The sequence below is a fragment of the Lynx canadensis genome, chromosome A3 (assembly GCF_007474595.2).
Source record: "Lynx canadensis isolate LIC74 chromosome A3, mLynCan4.pri.v2, whole genome shotgun sequence".
Classification (NCBI taxonomy): domain Eukaryota; kingdom Metazoa; phylum Chordata; class Mammalia; order Carnivora; family Felidae; genus Lynx; species Lynx canadensis.
Genome location: NC_044305.1, coordinates 94,794,683 through 94,818,321, shown reverse-complemented (window position 1 = coordinate 94,818,321; position 23,639 = coordinate 94,794,683). Strand labels below are relative to the sequence as shown.

The following is a 23,639-nucleotide window of genomic DNA, read 5'->3' as shown; positions in this document are numbered from 1 at the left end:
TTTTTTTAACGTTTATTTATTTTTGAGACAGAGAGAGACAGAGCATGAACGGGGGAGGGTCAGAGACAGAGAGGGAGACACAGAATCTGAAACAGGCTCCAGGCTCTGAGCTGTCATCGCAGAGCCCGACGCGGGGCTCGAACTCACGGACCGCGAGATCGTGACCTGAGCCGAAGTCGGCCGCTTAACCGACTGAGCCACCCAGGCGCCCCGATAATATTAGTTTTTAAAGAAATGGATCTACACTCAGTAAAATCCAAGCTCAAAGAAGCAAGACCCAGAGAGAGAAATGAGTGCTCTTTCCCTCTCTTCCCTAGGATTTGCCTCTTGAATCTCCATTTCTGTCCTAAAATTCTCTTCTTCCCTGAAGATGCTCCATTTCAGTGGAGAGCTGCTTCCCTAGCCATCCAATCATGCAGGAGTGAAATCTCACCCCATAACCAATAGGACCCTACATTTAGAACATAGTAACATACATTCATACAAGGGTAGTCAAGCAGCAGTGAAGAGTCAGCACATAGCACAGGAAAGGAATTCTGATATCTCTAGGATACCAAGTATTCAGGGTACTAAGAATAGAGGCATAAAGCAAGGGATACTTGGAAGAAGTATATCTGGGAGATCATTGTCCTGAGAAAAAAGATAAACTCAGGAGTAGCAGAATCCTTGCAATATCCACAGCTGTCCTTCTCCTTACAGAGCTGACCTCTCTGAATAGTGCTCCAGGACAGAGCACATTGCCTTGCTCCTCCCCACACTGTGTTGTTTTACCTACTAATAGGGCAAGTAAGGAAGAGGGATAGGACTATCTGACAGTAAAAGCTTCTGGCCTGGGAAATGGTCTTTGACCAGATCTTAGGTAGGGAGTTCACACAGTTGATAACAACTAGAGTTTCTGTTGAACCAGCTCATTCCACAGACATCACACTCCAACAACAAAGGGAATGGGGAAAGAGAAAGTCTAAGTCTTCAGGAGGCAAAAGGTTTCTCTCTTCAGAGATGTGAGGACACCTTTCTCTTTCCCTTTACTACTTTTTCTGCCTTGTTCTGTCTGTCTCAGTCCATTGGTCATCAGGTACTCAGTAAATATTGATTAGGTAAAAAAAAATTAATGTGATATCACCATAACACTTAACAGTTGAGGTTGTATCCAAATAAAAGCCTGCATGAACAGTGAATGGTTTGACCATGTCTGATTTAAAAAATGGTTCCATTAAGATGCTACCTCTTTTATCTGTACCTTTTTGTCATTTTGCTCCATGAGATTCCTCTTAAGGTTGGGTGAGGGCCATATACATGTCTATCTATATCCCAGCCTGGCATATCTCGGTAGTTGGGTCATGTCTTAATTGTTTTTATTTGTTGTAACCACCTAGAAAGTGGACAACCAGAGAATGCTGTTGACTGAAGATAGAAAACCCAAGCAACTGCTCCATGGCCCAAGAGGGTGTGGAAATATAGAAATGGGATGGCATAGAATCAGTTGCTGTGCTACCCATTGAATGGAGCTGCTTAGTGGACAAATATGAAGAAGACTGCCTATCATTAAAAGCACAGCTTTTGGATGTATTTCAAATCACAGAAGATTCATAAAGGGAATATGTGAACATCCCATTGCTAGCAGATGCTAGTACATACCAAATAAACAAATTAAATTTAAAAATCCTTAGACGATTATGCCTGTTATAAATTGGTCTTTTCAGCTGCGGTAACAATCAGTTGTATTCAATCAATAAATCCCTTAGAAACCTATGAGAGACCCACACAGATGCAAGTAACAGACAAACATTTTTTTAAATCTACAACAGTGATCAAATATTAATATACATGGTCCATTAAAACCACTTCCTCTTTTGTTCAAAATAATTGAGACAGATTCATCCAATTTACTTTGGTTCTAATCTTTTCTATAAAACTCATTGTTGGGTACATCTCTCCTCTCTACCTTATTTTCTACATAAAGAAATGCCCCTTCTGCATTATCTCATACAACCAACCTGAGCTTTCCCCCTTGTATCTACAACTGCTCTCACCAATGGCTCTCTCTCTTTGTATATGCTATGATACTTCTGATTTGGGCTGAACAGAATAAGGAAGAAGTAGACAATCATATTCTTTGCTTGCCCTTAATATTTTCTCCAGCCACTCTTCTATTTTTCTCCTTCCAGACCGTGACAATCTTTGGAATCACACCATAATGCTCACTGTATGCCAGACATTGTGCCAGGCTCCAGAGATACACAAAATAATGCTAACATATGGTCCCTCACCTGAGTACCAGACTACCCACAGAAGCAAAAATTCAATGATGTACATAGTGCAATGATGACCAAAGAAGAGTGTGGTGAGCTTTCTTGCCTACATCCAATACTTCACCATCTACTCTCTTCCTTCAGCTTCCTGAAAATAAACTTTTAAATGAAATTAATGACACCTTTTAGCAAAACCAAGGCATGCTCTCATTACTTATCCTCCATGACCTCAGAAGAATTTGACTTAACTGCAACAGCATTCCATAGTCTAGATCACTATCTCCTTTGCAAAAGATTCTACTCCTTTGGATTTCAGGATTCTGTATTCTTTGCTGTACGACCACACTTCAGAGCATGCCTTTCCTCTCTATTTCTATCCTATCTTCTAATCCTAACTGAACCTTCCATCCAAAACTAAGCCTACATCCTTCTATTCTTCTCTCTATATCTATTGGCAAGTACTCAAAGAAAGGTGTCTGAAAGCTTCAATTATCAACTCAAAATATGTCCAAATTTCTCTGTTTCTCCAAAATTCCATTCCCAAAGCATGAACCATCTGCTAGGCAATTCCTTTCATCCATTCATCAATGTTTAAAATCAAGTCAGTCCTGTCTCCCCATTCCTATCACCCCTTAGGTCTCCCAAATAAGTTGTCCAGAGCCAAAAATAAATATTGACTCTTCTTTCTTCCTCTCAATGAATGGAAAATATTTTATTCTTTTTCACAATGTTTGTAACATCTAGTTTCTTATTTCTGTTCTTAATGCCACCACTTCAATCCTAGAACCTCAAAGTATTTTTGTTTTGTCTTCTCTGCAATACTGTAATACTGTCTAAGCAATCTGAATCTAATCTTTCTCTGCTTTCGTCAACTTTTCATGAAGTTGCTAAAATAATCCACTAAAATATCACTTAAATAAGTAGGAACCAATCAGTTAGCTTTCTTCCTTCCTTCCTATCTTTCTTCCAACGTGTTGTCTATACACAGCCTAGTTCCTAAATGTTTCCCACAGTGGTCCCTTCCTATCATCTTACCGTATTTCTAACTATGCCTAAATATGAAACTTCTCATCAAATTAGGGCTTTTCTATCCATTCCCCAATTATCAACGTCATTCTTATCTCTTCACCTTTAAAATTCAGGTTGTTTAAACCTGAAATGCTTACTCTGTTATCCATGAACAAATTTTTAAGCCATGCTCAGCTTAAACATACTTTTCTTCTTGCACATTCCGGCTTCATGGCTTTCTTTTCCAACAGCAATTTAAATATTAACCGTCCTATAGATTTGGCTCCCTAGTGCATACTTAATGCATATTCTCTGAGTGCCTATAGAAGGTTAGGCATTATAAGACATCATTTTATATAGAATATTAGGCTGTTCCTCCTATGCAAATTTCACCTCTCTAACTCTATGTAAACTACAAGCTCACAGGCCTTCTAAAATGAGTGACTTCCATCCACTATCTAATGTGAAACACTAGCTGACTAATAGGGGTTGATGAGTCATCCAAGTGGAGACACTGGGCAAGAAGTGAATTGGTCACCTGGGGAACTTTAAAAACCTTGATTCCTGGGTCCTACTTGACAGTTTCTGACTTAATTCATGAGAGTAAGGCCTATCCACCAAGATTTTGAAGTGTCCCAGGTGATATTAATATTCACTGAAATTTAAGAACCCCAGACTAGTCCATAGTTCAGAAAGAGTTTCCAGTCCAGGAGGGTCTTGGTGGTAAACATTAAAATATTTTGGCATTCTCTGTTCCAAGCTTTGTTTGGCCCAGAGCTTCAATATAAAGACATGATTGGAATAACTCCCTTTGCTTTCCTCATTAGGAGCTTTTCTACATATGGTTCACTGGCTGCACAAATATTAAATCACACAGTTTTCTAGGACCACATACAACTACCACCGACTCCAAGCCACACTGAGCTACGTGATCCTCTTCTGGGAGACTACTAGATGCTGATTCACCTCTACAGCATCCTGATAGGATGCTACACTGATGCTACATCAGTGATAGGAAGGGGAGCTATTGCCATAAGCATCACAGATTGATTTGATAAATTATAATTAATTAATAAATATACTCAGGGGTGGATATTTATTCGGTGGCTCTGTCAGTTAAGCATATGACTCTTGATCTCGGCTCAGGTCATGATCTTGTGGTTAGTGGGATTGAGCCCTGCTTTGGGCTCTGTGCTGTCAGCACAGAGCCTGCTTGGGATTCTCTCTCTCCGTCTCTCTCTTTCTCTGCCCCTCCCCTGTTCCTGTGCATGTGCACGCTCTCTCAAAACAAATAAATAAACTTTAATTAATTAATTAATCAATTAAAATGCTTATTTATTTTTGAGAGACAAAGTCAGAGTGTGAGCAGGGGAGGGGCAGAGAGAGAGGGAGACACAGAATTTGAAGCAGGCCCCAGGCTCTGAGCTGTTAGCAGCACAGAGCCTGATATGGGTCTCAAACTCACAAACAGTGAGATCATGACCTGAGCTGAAGTCTGACATTTAACCGACTGACCACCCAGGTGCCCCAATAAATAAGGTTTTAAAATAATTAATAAATATGCTATGACATCTATATAGCATTTAATTTTTTTTAAATCCTTTGTGACTTCATTATGTTAAACAACCCAGTGAGGAAAATGCAACAATTACTGTCTGTATTTGAAAACTGGAGAAATTGAGCCTTCAAGTGGTTAACTGACTTCGCTTAAATCATATAGTTTTTGGCCAAAGTAACATTAGAAATCTGGTATCTTAACCAAACATCTGGTATTCTGTTGACTTGCAAGGCTGCTTTGTTGACATGAGAGCCTCCTTCCCCCCGAGTATCACCTGCAATGTGCTAGAGTGACCATGTTAGGTACTTTAGGAGTAGAAAGGAATATATACACATCATTGTTACTATCCTGATGAAGTTTAAAGTTAATTTAGGAAGACAATATACATATATGTAATTCCTTTAGCTGTGATAACACACAAACACACACACACACACACACACACACACACACCCAAATATCCCATCTTTACCTAAGTCTAAAATATCAGATTTCTAGATTTTGAGCACAATGATTTATCTCCTTTATTATATTTTGATACTTTTTGTTACTTGTTTTTAACATAAATCCCATTATAAGTGTACTCAAATACTTCTTTTTGTGGGTTAGAACTTAAAAGTACAGGAAAGTTTTCTACTGGAATATTCTAGGGAAGAACATTGTCACGTTCATACTAGGTACTTTTAAGACTCTGGCATGCAGCGTAGTTAATTAAAAGCCTAGTTAATTTTTCAAATGATAAAGAAATTCAAGGGCACCTGGGTGGTTCAGTTGGTTAAGGGTCCATCTTCCGCTCAGGTCATGATCTCACGGTTCATGGGTTTAGGCCCCACATTGGGCTCTGTGCTGACAGCTCAGAGACTGGAGCCTGCTTCAGATTATGTGTCTCTCTCTCTTGCTCTGCCCCTCTCCCTCTAGCACTCTGTCTGTCTCTCTCTCAAAAATAAACATTAAAAAAATAAAAAAATAAAAAGAAATTCAAACAACACTAAGTCTAGCCACATGGGAAACAATACTAGCATAAGTAGATAATTTCACATAAAATCTTGCCAGCTTACAGTGATTACAATCATGAATGTAGTGAAATAAAAGAAAAAAAGGAAATGGTTTTGTATTAAAAATTTGAAAATGAGTTGTACAATATTAAAACTTTTGGCATTGACTCATGCTGAAATTTTTTTTTTTTAGAAAGTGGCAGCACTTCTGATCATTTGATTTAAAAAAGCAAAAACAACTCAATAGTAAAAGATTACCTCAAATAGATTTAGTTCTAAACTACATACCATTTGACAAGTGAGCAGATATAGACACTAGGGCCACTTTAGAGGAGGACATTATTTCTCAGTGTCAGGATTTCCATAATTTATGAATTTATGAATATGATGGAAGGAAAGATACTACGTTTCAAAGTTTCCAATAACTAAATAGTCCTCTAATACTTAAGTATTCCCCTCGATCTCCTTACCCTCTCTGAAAATTCACTCAGGCTCTCATTTGTGAATAAAATCTGGGTATAGGGACAACGGGAAAATGGGCAAAGCCAGATAGGCTACAGGGATTATATACTAAGACTGAGAAGGGGCAGAGAGCAGACAGGAGAGCCCATGGGTGCAGGCATGTAAGGAGAGAGCTCGAGGACTTCATTGTCAGGGATGAGAGGCATCTCTCACACATGACAGTTATCTGAAGTCTATTTGACAGTGAGCGATATTTGATAATGAGAGAAACAGAAAAAAGAAAACTTCTGAAGCTTTTGACTATAAAATGTTTGTTATTTTGCAGACTATAGCACTGTTTCCTTAAATTTGACACTGTTCAGCAGAAGGGACATGTGGTAGCTGAGCTTTATACAATTAACACATAGGCATCATTTCTGATGCATAATTTTTCTATAATAAGAAATGGATAATATACAGAAAGTTTAAAATACCCTCTGTGAGATCCACCACTGTAAGCTGTCCTAAACTAGCATCTTTAAAAGTTCTCACTCTCATATCCCTTGGACAGGCTGGCCAAGAACCATGTTCGTTATTATATCATATCCAAAAAAATAGCATTTCTTATATAAGCTTTGAGAAAACTGAAATATTAATTTATACAGAATGTGTGAAAACTCAATTGCAAGGAAAAAATAAGGGAAAACTAAGAGACTGTTGAGAAATCTAAAAGGAAAAATATATCACCATGCAAGATAAATGCTTTGAGAAACCATCCTAGGGACCAATCAATCAAAACTCTTTCTACTAGGGATAGGTTTCACTATGCTGAGTGTGGGAATAGTTTTACAGCGTACATGTTTGCCAAAACTTATAAAATCGTGCACTCTAAATGCATGCAATTTGTTATATGGCAATCATCCTTAAAAAAAAGTAAACAAACAAACAAAAAAAACCAAAAAACAAAGAAACAAAAAACCCAAAAACGTATCCAGGCTGTGCATGCATGTAAACAAACAGTGTACATTTGCAATTCAGAAGGAATACTCGTCTTCAACAGCACTTGAAAATTTGAAAGCTTTCATGTTGTTAAAGCACATATATAAATATATTCCATCCACATTAGATGAAATATATAAAATTTAACATTTTATATTAAATAACAATTCACATTAGTGTAACGTAAATGAAATTAACTTTTAGCAGGGAGAAGATGGGGAAGAAGATGGCAGCATGAAGAATGGTAGTGGTGTAGAAGGAGGGTTGGGTACTTCCGGGGACTAAATACCCATCTGTGAATTTTAAAAAGTGGCAGGTTTACAAGAAGAAAAGGGATAGAGCATTTATTCCTCTATTGCTTCATTTATTCAACAAATATTTGTTGAAGTCTAATGACTACTAAGAACCACAGATCATGCAACGGTCAAAGAGACATGGTCTGGTCTTGATCTTTATTCATTTGTAGTGTGGCAGGGTAGAAAGTTATCAATCAAGTTACTCCACAGATATTAAACTCTCCTATGCAAAAAGCCACAGAAAAGTAAGACAGGAGTGTCAGGAAAGCATTCCCTGGGACAGGGAATGTGCAGAATGAGCCATCCGTAACTGTAACTGTATAAAAGAAGACAGCATGTATAAAGGCCCAGGGGCAGGTAAAACATGGTGCTTTTGAATAATTAAGAGAAGGATTGGTCCATTTAAGAGATATTCTCGAGTTAAAAATCTATGTGACTTTGCAATAGACTATATTCGGAAAGAGAGAGTAATAACAATAATGATATCAAGATTTCTGCAGTATGTAACTGGATACATATGTAGAGCTCTTACTGAGGTAAGAAATGCAGGAGGGAGGCCAGGCTGGGGGGTAATCTGTTCTGTTTTCACAGTGCCTTAGCATTTCAACCCAAGAGTCTGAATAGGACACATGAAAATTAAAATCTGTGTATCAAAGGATATAATCAACAGAATGAAAAAGGTAACCTACAGAAAGGGACAACATGTTTGTAAAACAATATTGTATAAGGGGTTCATATCCGAAACCTATAAAGAATGCTCACAAGTCAACAACAATGCAACCTGATTTTAAAATAGGCAAAGGACATGAATAGACCTTTCTCCAAAGAAGAAAAACAAATGGCCAGGAAGCATAAGAAAAGATGCCCAATATAAGTAGTCATTAGAAAAATGCTAGTCAAAACCACAGTGAGGGGTGCCTGGGTAGCTCAGTCAGTTAAGCATCTGACTCAATTTAGCCTCAGGTCATGATCTCACAGTTTCATGAGTTTGAGCCTGGTGTAGGACTCTGTGCAGACACTGCAGAGCCTGCTTGGGATTCTCTGTTTCCCTCTCTGTCTGTGCCTCCCCAACTTGCACTGTCTCTGTCTCTCTCAAAATAAATAAACGAACTTAAAAAAACACAATAAGCTATCACCTCATGTCCATTATGAAGACTATAAAAAAGGAAACAAGTGTTGGCAAGGATATGGATAAATTGGAACTCTTGTGCACTGTTGGTAGAAAAGTAAAAAGGTGCCTTTGCTATGGAAAACAGTAAGGAGGTTCTTCCAAAAATTAAAAATAGAATTACCATATAATCCAATAATTCCACCTTAAGGTATATACCCAAAAGAACTAAAATAAAGAGATATTTGTATATTCATGTTCATAGCAGAATTGTTCACAATAGCCAAAAGGTGAAATAAACACAAATGTCTATCAGTGGATGAAGAGATAAAGAAAATGTACTATATACATATACTAGAAGATTTTCAATCCTAAAAATGAAGGAAATTCTGACCCATGCTGCAACATGGATGAACCATGAGGACATTATGCTAAGTGAAATAAGCCAGTCACACACACACACACAAAAATACTGAATGATCCCACTTATATAATGTATCTAGAGTCATTACATTCATAGAAAAGGAAAGTAGAATAGTCGTTTCCACGGGCCAGGGCAATGAGGAAATGAAGAAGTGTTGTTTTGTAGGTATAGAGTTTCAGTATTATAAGATGAAAAAGTTCTGGAGATTGGCTACTCAACAATGTGAATATACTTAACACTACTAACTATACACTTATAAAAAGGTTAAAATGGTACATTTTATGTTACTTGTATTGTACCACAGTGAAAAAATTTAAATATGCTGAAAACAATTGCATTATAGCTAACTAGCTAGCTATATAATTGATTGATCCATGGATAGGTAGCTAGCTGTGAACTGAAAATGTAAATTTGGAAATCATACAGAGCAACAGTAATTTTATTACACTGCTTTATAATCTCTCCTCCCTCACCTTTAAAATCCAGGGTTCCCAGTGACTGTGTATGTATGAGGTTTTCTCATCCTGTCCTCTCTAGAGCCTAAGTTTAACACAAGAGTCTGTGTTCATCTGACAAGAGAAAACAACTGGAAAATTTGGAAGGAACACAGACAGGAAGCGTTTGTAGCTGTGCTTTGCTGCCACAACAGAAAACATATCTATTTGTTTATGCACCTAATTTCAGCAAATATAAAAAATGACAAGCGCAGATACTGAGGAAACACATAACACACTCCCCTGAGCAAATATGCATTGATTCTAGAGATAAATCCATTGTTTTCACATAAATATATATCCCTCTTGAACAATATTAGTCTTCCTACCTTGTTTGCGTACGTCCTCTACAGCAGCGACCAATTCTTCTTTGAGATCTTGACTCTCCTTAGCAATCTGTTCACCCTTATCCAGGAAATTCTGAGTGGCTTGCTCTACAGATGCAGCCAGCACGTGGGCTTTCTTTGACCTCCCTTTCTTTTTACCAGATGGGCCTTTGTTGCTTGTGTTGACAAGGGTGGTCACCTTAAATATGAAAGAAAAACTGTAAAACTACTCTGCACAATTGTCTAGAAGCATCATATCATCATCTCATCATTTTTAAATACCCCTTGTTTATTGAATCATGAATGCACAGCACATCACCTAAACTGAAGGAAAGGAAGTAATTATATGGATTAGCATATAAATAAATACCCATTTATTTCATAGAGAAACAAACAAAAAAAGTATGTGAATAAGTTGGAAGAGTAGACCCTCTGGTAGCTCGGTTTCCAGTTCACTGAAAGTTGTGCTTTCAGAGATGGAGAAGACAGTGCACACGGGAGTAATCAGCTTCAGGGAGGCAAGAAAAGGAGAGCCAATGTTCAACTGCCTCTGAGCACTGACTCAAGGGAACCAACAGCTAGTCCTAGTCCCAAAAGTCAGGGCAGAAGGGAAAGAGCAGTTAATAAAGGGTGGGCCATCAATACCCATCACTTACATGTCACTTACCCAGGACTTTGAAGAGCTTTACTATTTCTGATCTTATCTTATAAAAACAAAATGGTAAGTTTGATCTGAGGGAACCAAATGATTCAGTCTCAACATTTGGTTAACCAGCTAAAATCTCCAGACTTGAAATTAGATTTTCATTATCACTCCTTTTCTAAGTATCATAATTTGTATATATATCTCAACTGCCAAACTTCTTTCAGCACATAACTAGAGCCATTTAATTTGCTAGAAAAACTTTTAGTATCTTTTAAACAACTTATCTCCTATAAATTTCTGATCCTTTGCTTTCTACCAGAGTGAGAAGTTTTGGAGTAAAATGAATACAACTGGCTCCATATTCTGTTCAGTGAGGTTGAGAGTCATTTTGGCCTCTGTATTTTTTATTAGCTTCATAAGAACGTGGGCACTGCGGTTTATTTTCACTGACATTTGCCCTGGTTAGCAGATTCAAGATTTTGCTGGAGATTATCAAGAAATCTAGACCAGGGGCACCTGGGTGGTGCCTCGGTTAAGCGTCTGACTCTTGGTGTTGGCTCATGTCATGATCTCACAGTTTTGTGGGTTCAAGCCCTGCATTGGGCTCCATGCTGACAGTGCAGAGCCTGCTTGGAATTCTCTCTCCCTCTCTCTCTCTGCTCCTCTCCTCCTCCCCAACTCATGCTGTCTCTCTAGCAACATAAAAAAAATAATAAAAAAAAATTTAGAAACTTAAAACAAAAACAAAAACAAAAACAAAAAAAAACAAAGAAAGCTTGACCAGAGAAAAGTTCCAAATGCTGTTGTTTCTGCTATTTTACTCCAAATCCAAGAGCAAACAAAGTGATTAGTCAAAGTCACAGTTAAAGTCCAGTAAGTTTTTAGGGCAAAAGATAACACCAGAAGGAAAAAAAAGTATCGAATAAATGTGAGCTAAGATGATGAAAACAAGTAGAACCAATACTTAAGACGTGGTGAAGGTAGCATTGGGAGCTGTCATCCTTTGCTCTCTCTAGATTGCTGAATAATTAGATATAGTGAATTGAAGAGAAACTCTATAAGGACATTTAAGTACAAACACTGGACAAAAAAAGAAAGGTAACCTCATTAAGAATAGGACTGTCAGATAACGATAGTTAGCTGTAAAGTGTGTACGTAGCCCATAAAACATTAGTCTTTTCAGTTCCACCTACACTGAGGCGAACATCAGAGGAAAGATGGCCTGTCACAAAAGTTATTATTTAGTGTTCTCCTTAATAAGGATACACTCTAACACAGTAACACACTACTCTTCCAGGACCCTCAACTCCCCAACAGCCAATACTGGACATAAACACAGAAGCCCCTGAGCAAATACTGCAAACACCTCAAAAATTTGATTTAGGCTAGGCTCATTATCAGAGGAACATCCTCCTGTTCTCACTCTTATTTTAATTTTACATGCAATTCTGAGTTTTGTGATCTATGTCTACAGTCTTCTCTAATTAAAAACAACAGAGGGGCTAAGGAGCTGTTAACTTTAGGCATATTGACAATTTGGGGGAATAGAGGCTGATAGTGAATCTATCAAAAGCTAAATGACTATATCATCGATTCATCCTCTATAAAGGTAAACAAATTTCAATTCTCCTGTTATCGCATGATGCATTACTGCATAAACATAGTTTAGGCATGCTCATAATAATAACAAGTCGGTATAAAGTGTTACTTCTATGGTAAATAAAAGAAACATGGAACATTTCCAGGAAGTTCCCAAGAAAAAATGTGATTACTTTCAAATGAAGCAAATCAATTCAGTCCAAAGCTTTCATTTGCTCATGAGTAGTAGACCATGATGAGATGAAAGAGAAAAATACAGGGGAAGTGATGGGTTCCATAAATTCTCATGTCTACTTAGTTTGGAGTAAGGAAAAATTGTCAACTCTCCCCATTGTTATTTGGTGTTTTATTGGAGGACAATGTCAACAAATTGGATTAAAAAAAAAAAAGAAAAAGAAAAGATACAAATGTCAGAAAGGTAAACACTAAATTATGCTACTACCTACAGATAATATGGCTATATCAAGAAAACGTAAAAGAATTAAAAGATCAACTATTAGAATTACTCTAAGAGCAAAGGACAAGGTGGCTAAATACTAGATAAACAATAAAAAAATCTAATATTACAGCAGTAAAAAATAAAAAAATGTAGTTTTAAATATCCTATTCACAATAATCATAAATTGGTTTTTTAAATATTTATTTATTTTGAGAGAGAGAGAGAGCACAAGCAGGGGAGGGGCAGAGAGAGAGAGAGAGAGAGAGAGAGAGACACAGAATCTGAAACAGGCTCCAGGCTCTGAGTTGTCAGTACAGAGTCCAATGTGAGTTGTGAGATCATGACCTGAGCCGAAGTCGGATGCTTAACTTACTGAGCCACCCAGAAGCCCCTAATCATAAATTGATATTATCAGAGATAACCATAACACAAAACATAGATGGAAAAAATGGTAAACAATTTTAGTGAAGAACATAAAAGGCAACTTGAATAATAGTGAGACATGCCATTTTCTTGGGTGGAAAAACAAAAATGTTAAGATGTCATTTATTCCTATATTATTCTACCAGTGGAACTCCAGATAAACAGTAAGCCAGCCAGAAATCCAAGACAATTCCTCTTCATTCAGTTCAGTTCCCTTTCCAAATGAAAGTCAAAATGCTTATATTAAATTGGATAGAAAAGTTATTTAGGGTGTGCATATGCAGGACGCTCACTGCTCACTTTTTGGCCAGTATATCACATGTTTGGGATGGAAACAACAAAAGTAGTTTAGATCTAACAGTACATAAGAAGGTGAAGGCTACCCTTTTAAGGATTATACTATTCTTGGGAATTTTCAGCCTAGCCACACTATGCAAACTCTCTGATTCAGTCCTACTCTCCTACTAGATGACTGTTCTCTCTTAACTGCCTCCCCCCGCCCCCCACCGCTGCCGCCTGCCCACTAAGAATCTATGGCACGCTACACTATTGCATTTTTCTTTTCTCCTACTTGAAGCTGTCGTTTTCCACCTTGATGTTATATGCTTTTATTCTTCTTGACCTGTACATATATTTACACTTAAAATTGTGAAAGTTAAAGCCCATCTATGTCAGTTCTACTCTGGTATTTTACAGATGAGGAAATTAGGCTTAGAGATGCATCATGATAGGAAAAATAACTTCCTCAAGTTCACATAAAATTAAAGTCTAAATTATTCCTGTTCTCGACACTAAATCTTTAGAAATTTATTTATTTTTATTTTTTTAATGTTTGTTTATTTCTGAGAGAGAGAGAGAGAGAGAGCGTGAGTGGGGGAGGAGCAGAGAGAGAGAGGCAGACCCAGAATCTGAAGTAGGCTCCAGGTCCAAGCTATCAGCACAGAGCTCTATGCGGGGTTCAAATTCACAAATCGCGAGATCATGATCTGAGCCAAAAGTTAGACATTTAATTGACTGAGACACCCAGGTGCTCCTATCTTTAGAACTTTAGAACTCAGTAGTTTCTTCTAGTCTTACTTTATAACTGAATGAGAGGCTGTTAAAGAATAAAATAATCTTAAAATATATTTATTTTCTCTATTTGTCTCGATATTGTCCACGTGTGTTATTTGTATCCTACTGTTATCTTTTCATTCAATTGCATTATTTAAATATCTTAATATAAAAATGTATTTATCAATGTTAGGGAAATGTTAACAAATGATTTTATCCTACCATTCTGCAATGCCTTATGACATCTGATGTGTTCAAGGGTCTCAAAGCTGAATAAACATGCCAAGACTTTTTGTATCAGATTAGTATAAAGGGAAAACAAAAGTATTGTAAATGTATTGTAATTAACAAAATCGCAAGGCTTAGGGTTTCCATATAATGGTATTCTTCTATGATTAAACTAAGAAGAATAAAGGAATTTATTGCTTACTCATGAAGAACTGATATGTACTAAAGAACAAGAATCAGAAAGTTTTTAATGAACACAAGTACTATTTAATCTCACAGATGCCTCCACTACCTCTCCAGTAAGTTGGGGAGTATCCAAACGACCAATGCAAGCCAATGCTGCATTCAGTTTCAATGTAAGAATGTAATGGAATCTGTGACTGGATGCCTTAGAGAGGTCAGAAGCAGCAGGGACACATTCTGGTCAAAAGGTGGTGATCACAGACGAAGCCCAATGACCTCTGAGGCTGCAGGTATCTGTCCGATATCCAGACTGAAACTAGGTCTTGAGTAGCTGATACTTACCAACTATTAAGTGTCTAGGGCAATCTTTTAAGAGATGGCTATTTTATGGAAATTCCTGTTGAACGTTATACCTCCTTCTACCCCAACCAGGCACTCTCTCTAATCCCCACACCAACTTTATCCAAGCCAAGAGTCATATAAGATCCCAAATCTATCCTTTCCTTTCTAACAATTTGTAAGTACATTTCTTGTGCAACAGAAAGAAGAAAACAAAACAAAACAAAACAAAACAAAACAAAAAAACATAAAGTTCTATCCAGCAACAGAGACTAGGAGTAATAGCATGAATATTGACACATATAGAATTGGAATGTTTCCAAGGCAGTAAAGAGACCAGTCCTCCTTGGGAAAAAAAGTTGTGTATGAATGATATAGGAAGTAAAGTTAGACAGATGTGGTGGAACAAACTTTGAAAGACTTTGAAAGCCAAGCTAGAGAGCTGAGATTTTATTAGTCACTGCCAATTTTTTTTTAAATTTTTTTTTCAACGTTTTTTATTTATTTTTGGGACAGAGAGAGACAGAGCATGAACGGGGGAGGGGCAGAGAGAGAGGGAGACACAGAATCGGAAACAGGCTCCAGGCTCTGAGCCATCAGCCCAGAGCCTGACGCGGGGCTCGAACTCACGGACCGCGAGATCGTGACCTGGCTGAATTCGGACGCTTAACCGACTGCGCCAACCAGGCGCCCCAGTCACTGCCAATTTTTTGAGCATATATTTAAAGTGTTCATTTTTCTCTTTCCATTCATTTCTCAGCCCACTAAGTTTTGCTTTTATTCCCACACCTCCTGTAGCAGAGTCCTCTTAAACTGATCTCTTGCTAAGGTAATCAATAAGTTGCCAAAATATAATCATTTTTATTGCATCATACCATTCTGCCACATTTAGTGCTATTGACTTAATTTTCCTTCCTCCTGGAAATATCTCTTGGCTAATTCTCTTAGCAATAATCTTCTCCAAATTTCAGTAGCTTCAAAAAGGACCTTATCATTAAACTTATTTCTCTCTGCACCTATCTTCATCTCCCTCCCTCCTATGTTAGGAAAGGTATTCTGCTACCACCATTCCTATAACTTGTCTTTTGGATACATCCAGAAGGCCTTTCTGTATTCAACCTTAGCCTAGAAGGATAACTCAACTTCTCTCTAGCTCTACTTACAATGTTTCTTTAATGTTCTTGCCTCTCATTAGAGGAGAGAAGAAATCCTTCAGCTGGTACATAAGGATATAGTGGTCAAAGCTCCTATGACCTTGACATAATGATGGTCCCGATGGACCCTGGCCAATGGAAAACATTAGCAACAGCCAGTGGATGGGCACCATTATTTCCAGATGTGTTGATGGTATGATCTGAGTATAAAACCATGAGAGCCAGGCTCGTATAGGCTGCTCATCATCCAATGTCCTGAAAGTAGGCCCTCCATTCCTGCATCTTAACAAGATCCCCGAGTAATTTATATGCACATTAAAATCTGAGAAGCACTGAATTTTAGGACAACAATTCTCAGACTTGATCATGCCTAAGAATCACCAATATGCCTGATAGAAGGCAAATGTTTAGATTTTACAGTGTTTCTGCTCAGGGAGGTCTGGGATAGGGAATTTTGCATTCACCACATGAAATTATGATATATATGGATTATGGACCTTACTTTCAGAAACAGTAGTCTATTTGAAGCAAAAAAAAGTGAGAGGTGAAGGAATGACTTGCAATAGGTAAACTCTTTCTCCTATTTTGCCTGCCATGATATACCATGAGTCCTCAAAAACAGCTTGTCAATGAATTGACCAACTGACTCTTGATTGAAAGGTGATCTCTATTGCATAATCACAAAGAACTTGGAAAAGTAAGATTATACAAATATGAATACTAGGAATCAAACAATCGTTGGAACTCTCCAGAAAACCAATAAGACTGAACCAAGAGCTGGAAATAAAAATGGCAACTTGAGCATTGTTTTTGCTGGATTCATGCACTTTGCAGATAGGAGTAGTAAGTCTTTGTGAATTCTACTGTTGCCATCTCTCCGGAGTACTTCACTGGTCATAATTACTCAGCTACAGTAAAAGAGGGCTGTGATGATTACTGTAGCTTAAAAAAATCAATTTAAGCCACCCTGACTGGTGTGAGGTGATATCTCTGTGGTTTTGATTTGTATTTCCCTGATGAGGAGTGACGTTGAGCATCTGTTCCTGTGCCTGTTGGCCATCTGGATATCTTCTGTAGAGAAGTGTCTATTCATGTCTTCTGTCCATTTATTCACTAGATTATTTGTTTTCCAGGTGTGGAGTTTGGTGAGTTCTTTATAGATTTTGAATACTAGCCCTTTGTCCAATATGTCTTTGCCAATATCTTTTCCCATTTCATCAGTTGCCTTTTAGTTTTGCTGATTGTTTCCTTTACAGTGCAGAAACTTTTTATCTTCATTAGCTCCCAATAGTTCATTTTTGCTTTTAATTCCCTTGCCTTTGGTGATGTGTCAAGTAATAAATTGTTGCGGCTGAGGTCAGAGAGGTTTTTTTCCTGCTTTCTCCTCTGGGGTTTTGATGGTTTCCTGTCTCACATTCAGGTCTTTAATCCATTTTGAGTTTATTTTTGTGAATGGTGTAAGAAAGTGGTCTGGCTTCATTCTGCATGTTGCATGTTGCTGTCCAGTTGTCCCAGCACCATTTGTTAAAGAGAGTGTCTTTTTTCCATTGGATATTCTTTCCTGCTTTGTCAAATATTAGTTGGCCATACATTTGTTGGTCCAATTCTGGAGTCTCTATTCTATTCCATTGGTCTATGAGACTATAGATGCCGGAAAGGATGTGGAGAAACGGGAAACATCTTGCACTGTTGGTGGGAATACAAAATGGTGCAGCCACTCTGGAAAACAGTGTGGAGGTTCCTCAAAAAATTAAAAATGGATCTACCCTATGACCCAGCAATAGCACTGCTAGGAATTTACCCAAGGGATACAGGAGTGCTGACGTATAGGAGCACTTGCACCCCAATGTTTATAGCAGCACTTTCAACAATAGCCAAATTATGGAAAGAGTCTAAATGTCCATCAACTGATGAATGGATAAAGAAGTTGTGATTTATATACACAATGGAATACTACATGGCAATGAGAAAGAATGAAATACGGCCTTTTGTAGCAACGTGGATGGAACTGGAGAGTGTTATGCTAAGTGAAATAAGTCATACAGAGAAAGACAGATACCCTATGTTTTCACTCTTATGTGGATCCTGAGAAACTTAACAGAAGACCATGGAGGAGGGGAAGGGGAAAAAAAAGTTACAGAGAGGGAAGGAGGCAAACCATAACAGACCCTTAAAAACTAAGAATAAACTGAGGGTTGATGGGGTGTGGGAGGGAGGAGAAAGTGGGTGATGGGCATTGAGGAGGGCACCTGTTGGGACGAGCACTGGGTATTGTATGGAAACCAATTTGACAATACATTTCATATTAAAAAAATCAAGAACTTTGTGAGGCAAAATGTTTGAAAACAAAATTATCAAAAACAAATTATTTATTCCAGGAGCAACTGAAAATAAATGAAAAATTCCTAAAAGAAAAAAAAACATAACTTAAGATTGGAGAAAGTTGGGGCGACTGGATGACTCAGTTGGGCATCCGACTTCAGCTCAGGTCAAGATCTCATGGTTTGTGGGTTTGAGCCCTGTGTTGGCTCTGTGCTGACAGCTCAGATCCTGGAGCCTGCTTTGGATTTTGTGAGTCTCTCTCTCACTGTCCCTTCCCTGATCGTTCATTCTCTCTCTCTCTCTCTCTCTCTCTCTCTCTCTCTCTCTCTCTCTCAAAAATAAATAAACATTTTTAAAAAAATTTTTTAAAAGATAGGAGCAAGTTAAGTGCGCAAATGGTAATATATTTGTAACATGAATCTTCTCAGAGAAATCTTATATCAGGTTTTAAGAACTGCCAACTAATGAGTCAAAATGGCATTTTCTTTGAATTATTCCTTCATAACCTGGCTTATTATTAATTTAACAATTATAGAGTAAGCCTAAATATGGCTTATGCTTTTCCTTATAAAATATATGAAAAGATATATGGTCATCTTGTGGTATACTCTATTAGAAGTTATTTCTTAGCACAGAATCTCCACAACATGTAAGGTATGTGGACATTATGCACATTGGAGAGAAAGAGAGCCCAGCAAAGTGAGACTAGTTCTGGGGAAAAAGACCTTGATAATACAGGACTTATTGTAGCCATGTAATATCTACAGTAATATTTCCGTGTCTTAGAAACTATTACACTAGAATTTCTTGTTGAAGTGGTCTTTATTCCCCAAAACAACTCCACACCCCATTTTAGAGAAAGATAATTAAATCATAAAAAACAGTTACTGATAATTCCACAGCTTCAAAAGTCAGAATCCAAAATGACAATCTTTAACAATACACGAATAATTTATGTAAAATAGAGAATTATTGTCTGTTTTTGAAATTTCCCCACTGTTATTTGATATTGACAATGCAGAATTCAGATACACATTCACTGATACTGACACCTGGAAACAAGCATTCTTAAACTTGGAAGATAAGAATTTATTTATTTACTCTGAAAGAGACCTGAACCACTACTAGTTAATTATTGCTATAAAGACAGCCTATATAATGTGTTCCATTTAAATTATTGTTTGTAGACTCACCTTCAACTTTTAAATAAAATCACAAGGCAAACCTTCTCACTCAGTTGCTTTGGCACACATTTCCCCAATATTTTATTTTCAAGTATGTGATACCAAAAAGTAGAATCAGATATTAACCCCAAAACAGACATTCTATAGTCGTGTGTCAGGTATTTTTAGAACCAAAATATCCCTATATTACACTTTTTTCTAGACTTCAGTGGCTGCTATTTATAAAGTAATACAATTGAGTGCTAGCTAGATCATCCATTCATCTTGTACTTAAGGAATTCAAACTTTTTCTAAGAAGTATCTCAGTAGTGTCTGTAAGCCAAGATGAAATAGGGTAGTCTTCTCTTTTGGTATATGTTCTTCATGAAAAACTCAATTTTCTTTAAAGGATGTTAAACTAACATGTTCCCCACTCTCTATTAAAGGCATGCTGTTTCATATTTAAGTAGGAGCCCAGGGGAGCTCCATTTCTCATAACCTCTGGGGAGTATGGTCTAGATTCACTGCCTTCCAAAAACTTGTCTGAGAGAAATAGCATCTAGTTTGCTGGAAGGAACTTCTGTCCATTCTCTCTCCACCTATAATAAAATCACAACCATTCTAAATTAAAGCAGAAAAGCAAAGAGAGAAATTGTACTATACTGGAGACTGGTAGAATTGTTTTTACTGCATGGGGGTGATATCACGTACCTCGATGGGGAAATACCACCATGAAGAGTTTTAGGAACTCACTTTGTATACTGCAGGGTTATTGATGGAAGATATTCTCCATACTATACAGAAACTTCTGTATGACTCTAGTACCAAGAATATTGCAGTTTCTCCTTAAAAACTGGCTTGACTTTATTTTATGGACATTAAATTATATAATAAATTAATGTTACCATTTTGCTTTGGCATCAAAAAGTTAAATCCAAATTTGTGGTCCTTGCTAGAAGAAATATGACTTGATAATTATTATTACTGTATTATTCTGAGCCTTTGCTCTTATTTGTACTTATATCTACATTGCTTCTTTAAAAATCACTTTCCTTTAAGGTATATTAACCTTCAATTACCTTATTATCCTGTGAAGTCTCCTTGTATCTTTGCTTAAATATTGCATTCTGTTGATTCTAAATATGCCTGTTTTCCCACACTTTTACAATATCAGAAACAAGGATGAGTCCTACAATCTATGTCACTTTAAAAGACATATTTTTTTTTTTATTTATTTTTTTTTTCTCAACGTTTATTTATTTTTGGGACAGAGAGAGACAGAGCATGAACGGGGGAGGGGCAGAGAGAGAGGGAGACACAGAATCGGAAACAGGCTCCAGGCTCTGAGCCATCAGCCCAGAGCCTGACGCGGGGCTCGAACTCACGGACCGCGAGATCGTGACCTGGCTGAAGTCGGACGCTTAACCGACTGCGCCACCCAGGCGCCCCTAAAAGACATATTTGATAGTATTTTATTTCTCTTCTTAGAAGCACTTAAATATATATCTTTTAATTAATGGTATCTTTGATTTGATAAAATATGATAAAGCAAATAATCACAAGATACAAAATTATTTAAAGGATCTACTCCTAGAAACTGCAAAACTTTCAGTGTCTATTTACAGCCAATGAAAAACGAAGCTCAAAATTAAGGCACTGAAACAATGCCAGACATTCACTGAAAGAGCATCAGAGTTGGGGATTTTGAGTAAGAAGGCATTTCTGTTTTTAAAAGTCCTAAATGTTTTAACTATCGTTATCCATCTGAGGAAATCCCATGCTGTTTTGAATGTCACCAAAAATAAAAGAATGACTAAACTATGTCCATGATTCATTACTTTGCATTTACAAAGGTTAAAATAAAATGAAACAAAATGAAACTAGACTGTTCCAAGACAGAGTAGAAACACATCTGAAACCACAATAGACAAAAAATATTTTTCAGCCAACAGTATGTTAGCTAACGGAGTCAGCTGACCAAAACCTCCATTCCCTCTAAATCCATCAAGTCTTTTTACTACAGTCTTTGATTGACAAAGACATTTGATTCCATATTTTCTTTCTTTAAGATTAGTAGACTCCAACAATGTCCACAGTCTATAGGGAATGATGGACAAAAAGTGGGATGCAAGAAAACTATCAGGACTCTATATTGTTTTTTGTCTAAAATATTTTTTTATTTAAATTCAAGTTAGTTAGCATACAGTGTGTCTTGGCTTCAGGAGTAGAACCCAGTGATTCATCTCTTACAAATGACACCGGGAAAAGGGTTCATCGGGAAAAGTGCCCTCCTTAAGGAGGCTCATCAGCCATTTAACCCATCCCCCCCCCAGCCACCTCCCTCCAGCACCCTCAGCTTGTTCTCTGTACTTAAGAGTATTTTATGGCTTCCCTTCCTCTCTGTTTTTATCATATTTTTCCTTCAAAATTAAGCCAGATTAATGTTTCGTATAAGGACTTACACTAGCACCGATACCCATCCATACATCAGATGGTCTTGAGCCACGTTTGATAAATGGGTTATCTTGAGGGAAGGATAGGGGTTCACAAATCCAAGGAATTGGTATTAGTAGCCTTTCATTTTAATGTAAACCTGGTGAGATTTGAGGATTATATTAACTGATTTTCAAACACACATGTGTGCACGTGCGCGCACACACACACACACATGCACACAAAATGCACCAGAGACTAACAAAGACTCTTACAAAGAAACCAGAGCTTGAGATAGTACTAAAAATGCAAGCATGAGTGAATTATAAGAAAATAAAGAGCTGACCCTCCCCCTACTCTTAATACTAGATTTCTGTCAGCTACATATGAGCCTGAGGAAAAGACAATCACATCAGAGCTGCAAGTTAAATCATATGCATTTACATCTGTCATTGCTAATGATGAATCTCATCCCAGTTTCCTTGAGATATTAGCTAATGATGGTCTAAAGCAAATGTGATTTGCAAAACTTTTTTAAAAAGTTAAGCTTACAGTATATTTAGCCATTTTGATTATATATTATATATGTATTCTTAGTGAGAAATAATATGATTTATATATTATTTTTATCATTGTTAATGGAGAAGACTGATAGGTGCTTCCAAAACTATTTCTCTTTTCTCTGGTCACAAGATGACACTATTTCACAGCTTCACTTGGATTTGATGTGGTCAGTTGAATTCTAGACAAAAGAATGTGAGAATCAGTGGTGTGTGCTCTTCTCAGTCTGCTCTGCTAAAATCCTCCTCCAGGTTTATTCCCTCAAGTCAACAATGTTCAAACCAGGTTTTGAAGAAGGATAAAGCCATAAGATGTGAGGAACCAAGGAATGTAAGTTTGCCCTTGGAGGAGAGAGACCCATGGAACAGAAAGATCCGTTGGGTCTTATGTAATGAGATGAAAACTTCTATTACATTTAGCCTCTGAGATTTTTTTAAGGTTGATCTGTTACAGCAGCTAATACTAACTATAACACCATATTATTTATAGTTAAAATAAAATGCTGTTTTTACAAATTTACATCATTATTTTAAAAAAACCTGGTTATGTATATTTTATAATACATGTATTATATTAGTTTAGGAATGCACATTTATTTAGAAAAATAAATAACATACACTATAAATATATACATACACACAGACACATACACATACAAATGTGTGTGTGTGTGTGTGTGTGTGTATTGTTTTTGGATACTGTTACAACATTTCTACTTAAACATTTGGTAGATAAAACTTTAGGTTTCAGTCTTATGCTTTTCATGCAGTTTTTTTACATCTTCTTTCTTTGAATTATCGGATACAAGTTCCCACTTTCCATACGAGAAAGTTTGGCTTAGTCAGTTAACATCCAACTTTTGATTTCGGCTCAGGTCCTGATCTCACATGGTCTACACTGAGCATTGAGCCTGCTTGAAGATTCTCTGCCCCTCCCCGACTCTCTTTATCAAAAAAAATAAGTAATTAATTAATTGATTACTTAATTAAAAGAGCCAAGTTCTTTTTCTTCTACCGTTCTGAGAAGCCATTCTTCAAAACATTTCAATGACCTAGGAATAACTAAATTGACTCTCAATGGTATATTTCTCATAACAGAAAACAGCACAGAGATTAAAATCACATATGTAAAGTTTTTCAAGTCAGTGCTCAAAGTTTTTCTCAGGTTAAGATCCAACTTGAGTGAATCAAAGAAT

General features: G+C 37.1%; 1 protein-coding gene across 3 annotated transcripts in view; it reads right to left on the bottom strand.

Annotated features, from left to right (window-relative positions):
- The window catches only part of CTNNA2 (catenin alpha 2), a 1,119,678-nt gene that overhangs the window by 875,546 nt on the left and 220,493 nt on the right, over positions 1–23,639 (bottom strand). For all 3 annotated transcript variants that reach the window (XM_030310974.1, XM_030310976.1, XM_030310977.1), the window contains exon 3: positions 9,905–10,100. In XM_030310974.1, the coding sequence (XP_030166834.1) occupies positions 9,905–10,100 (196 nt within the window). The remainder of the gene's footprint in view (positions 1–9,904; positions 10,101–23,639) is intronic.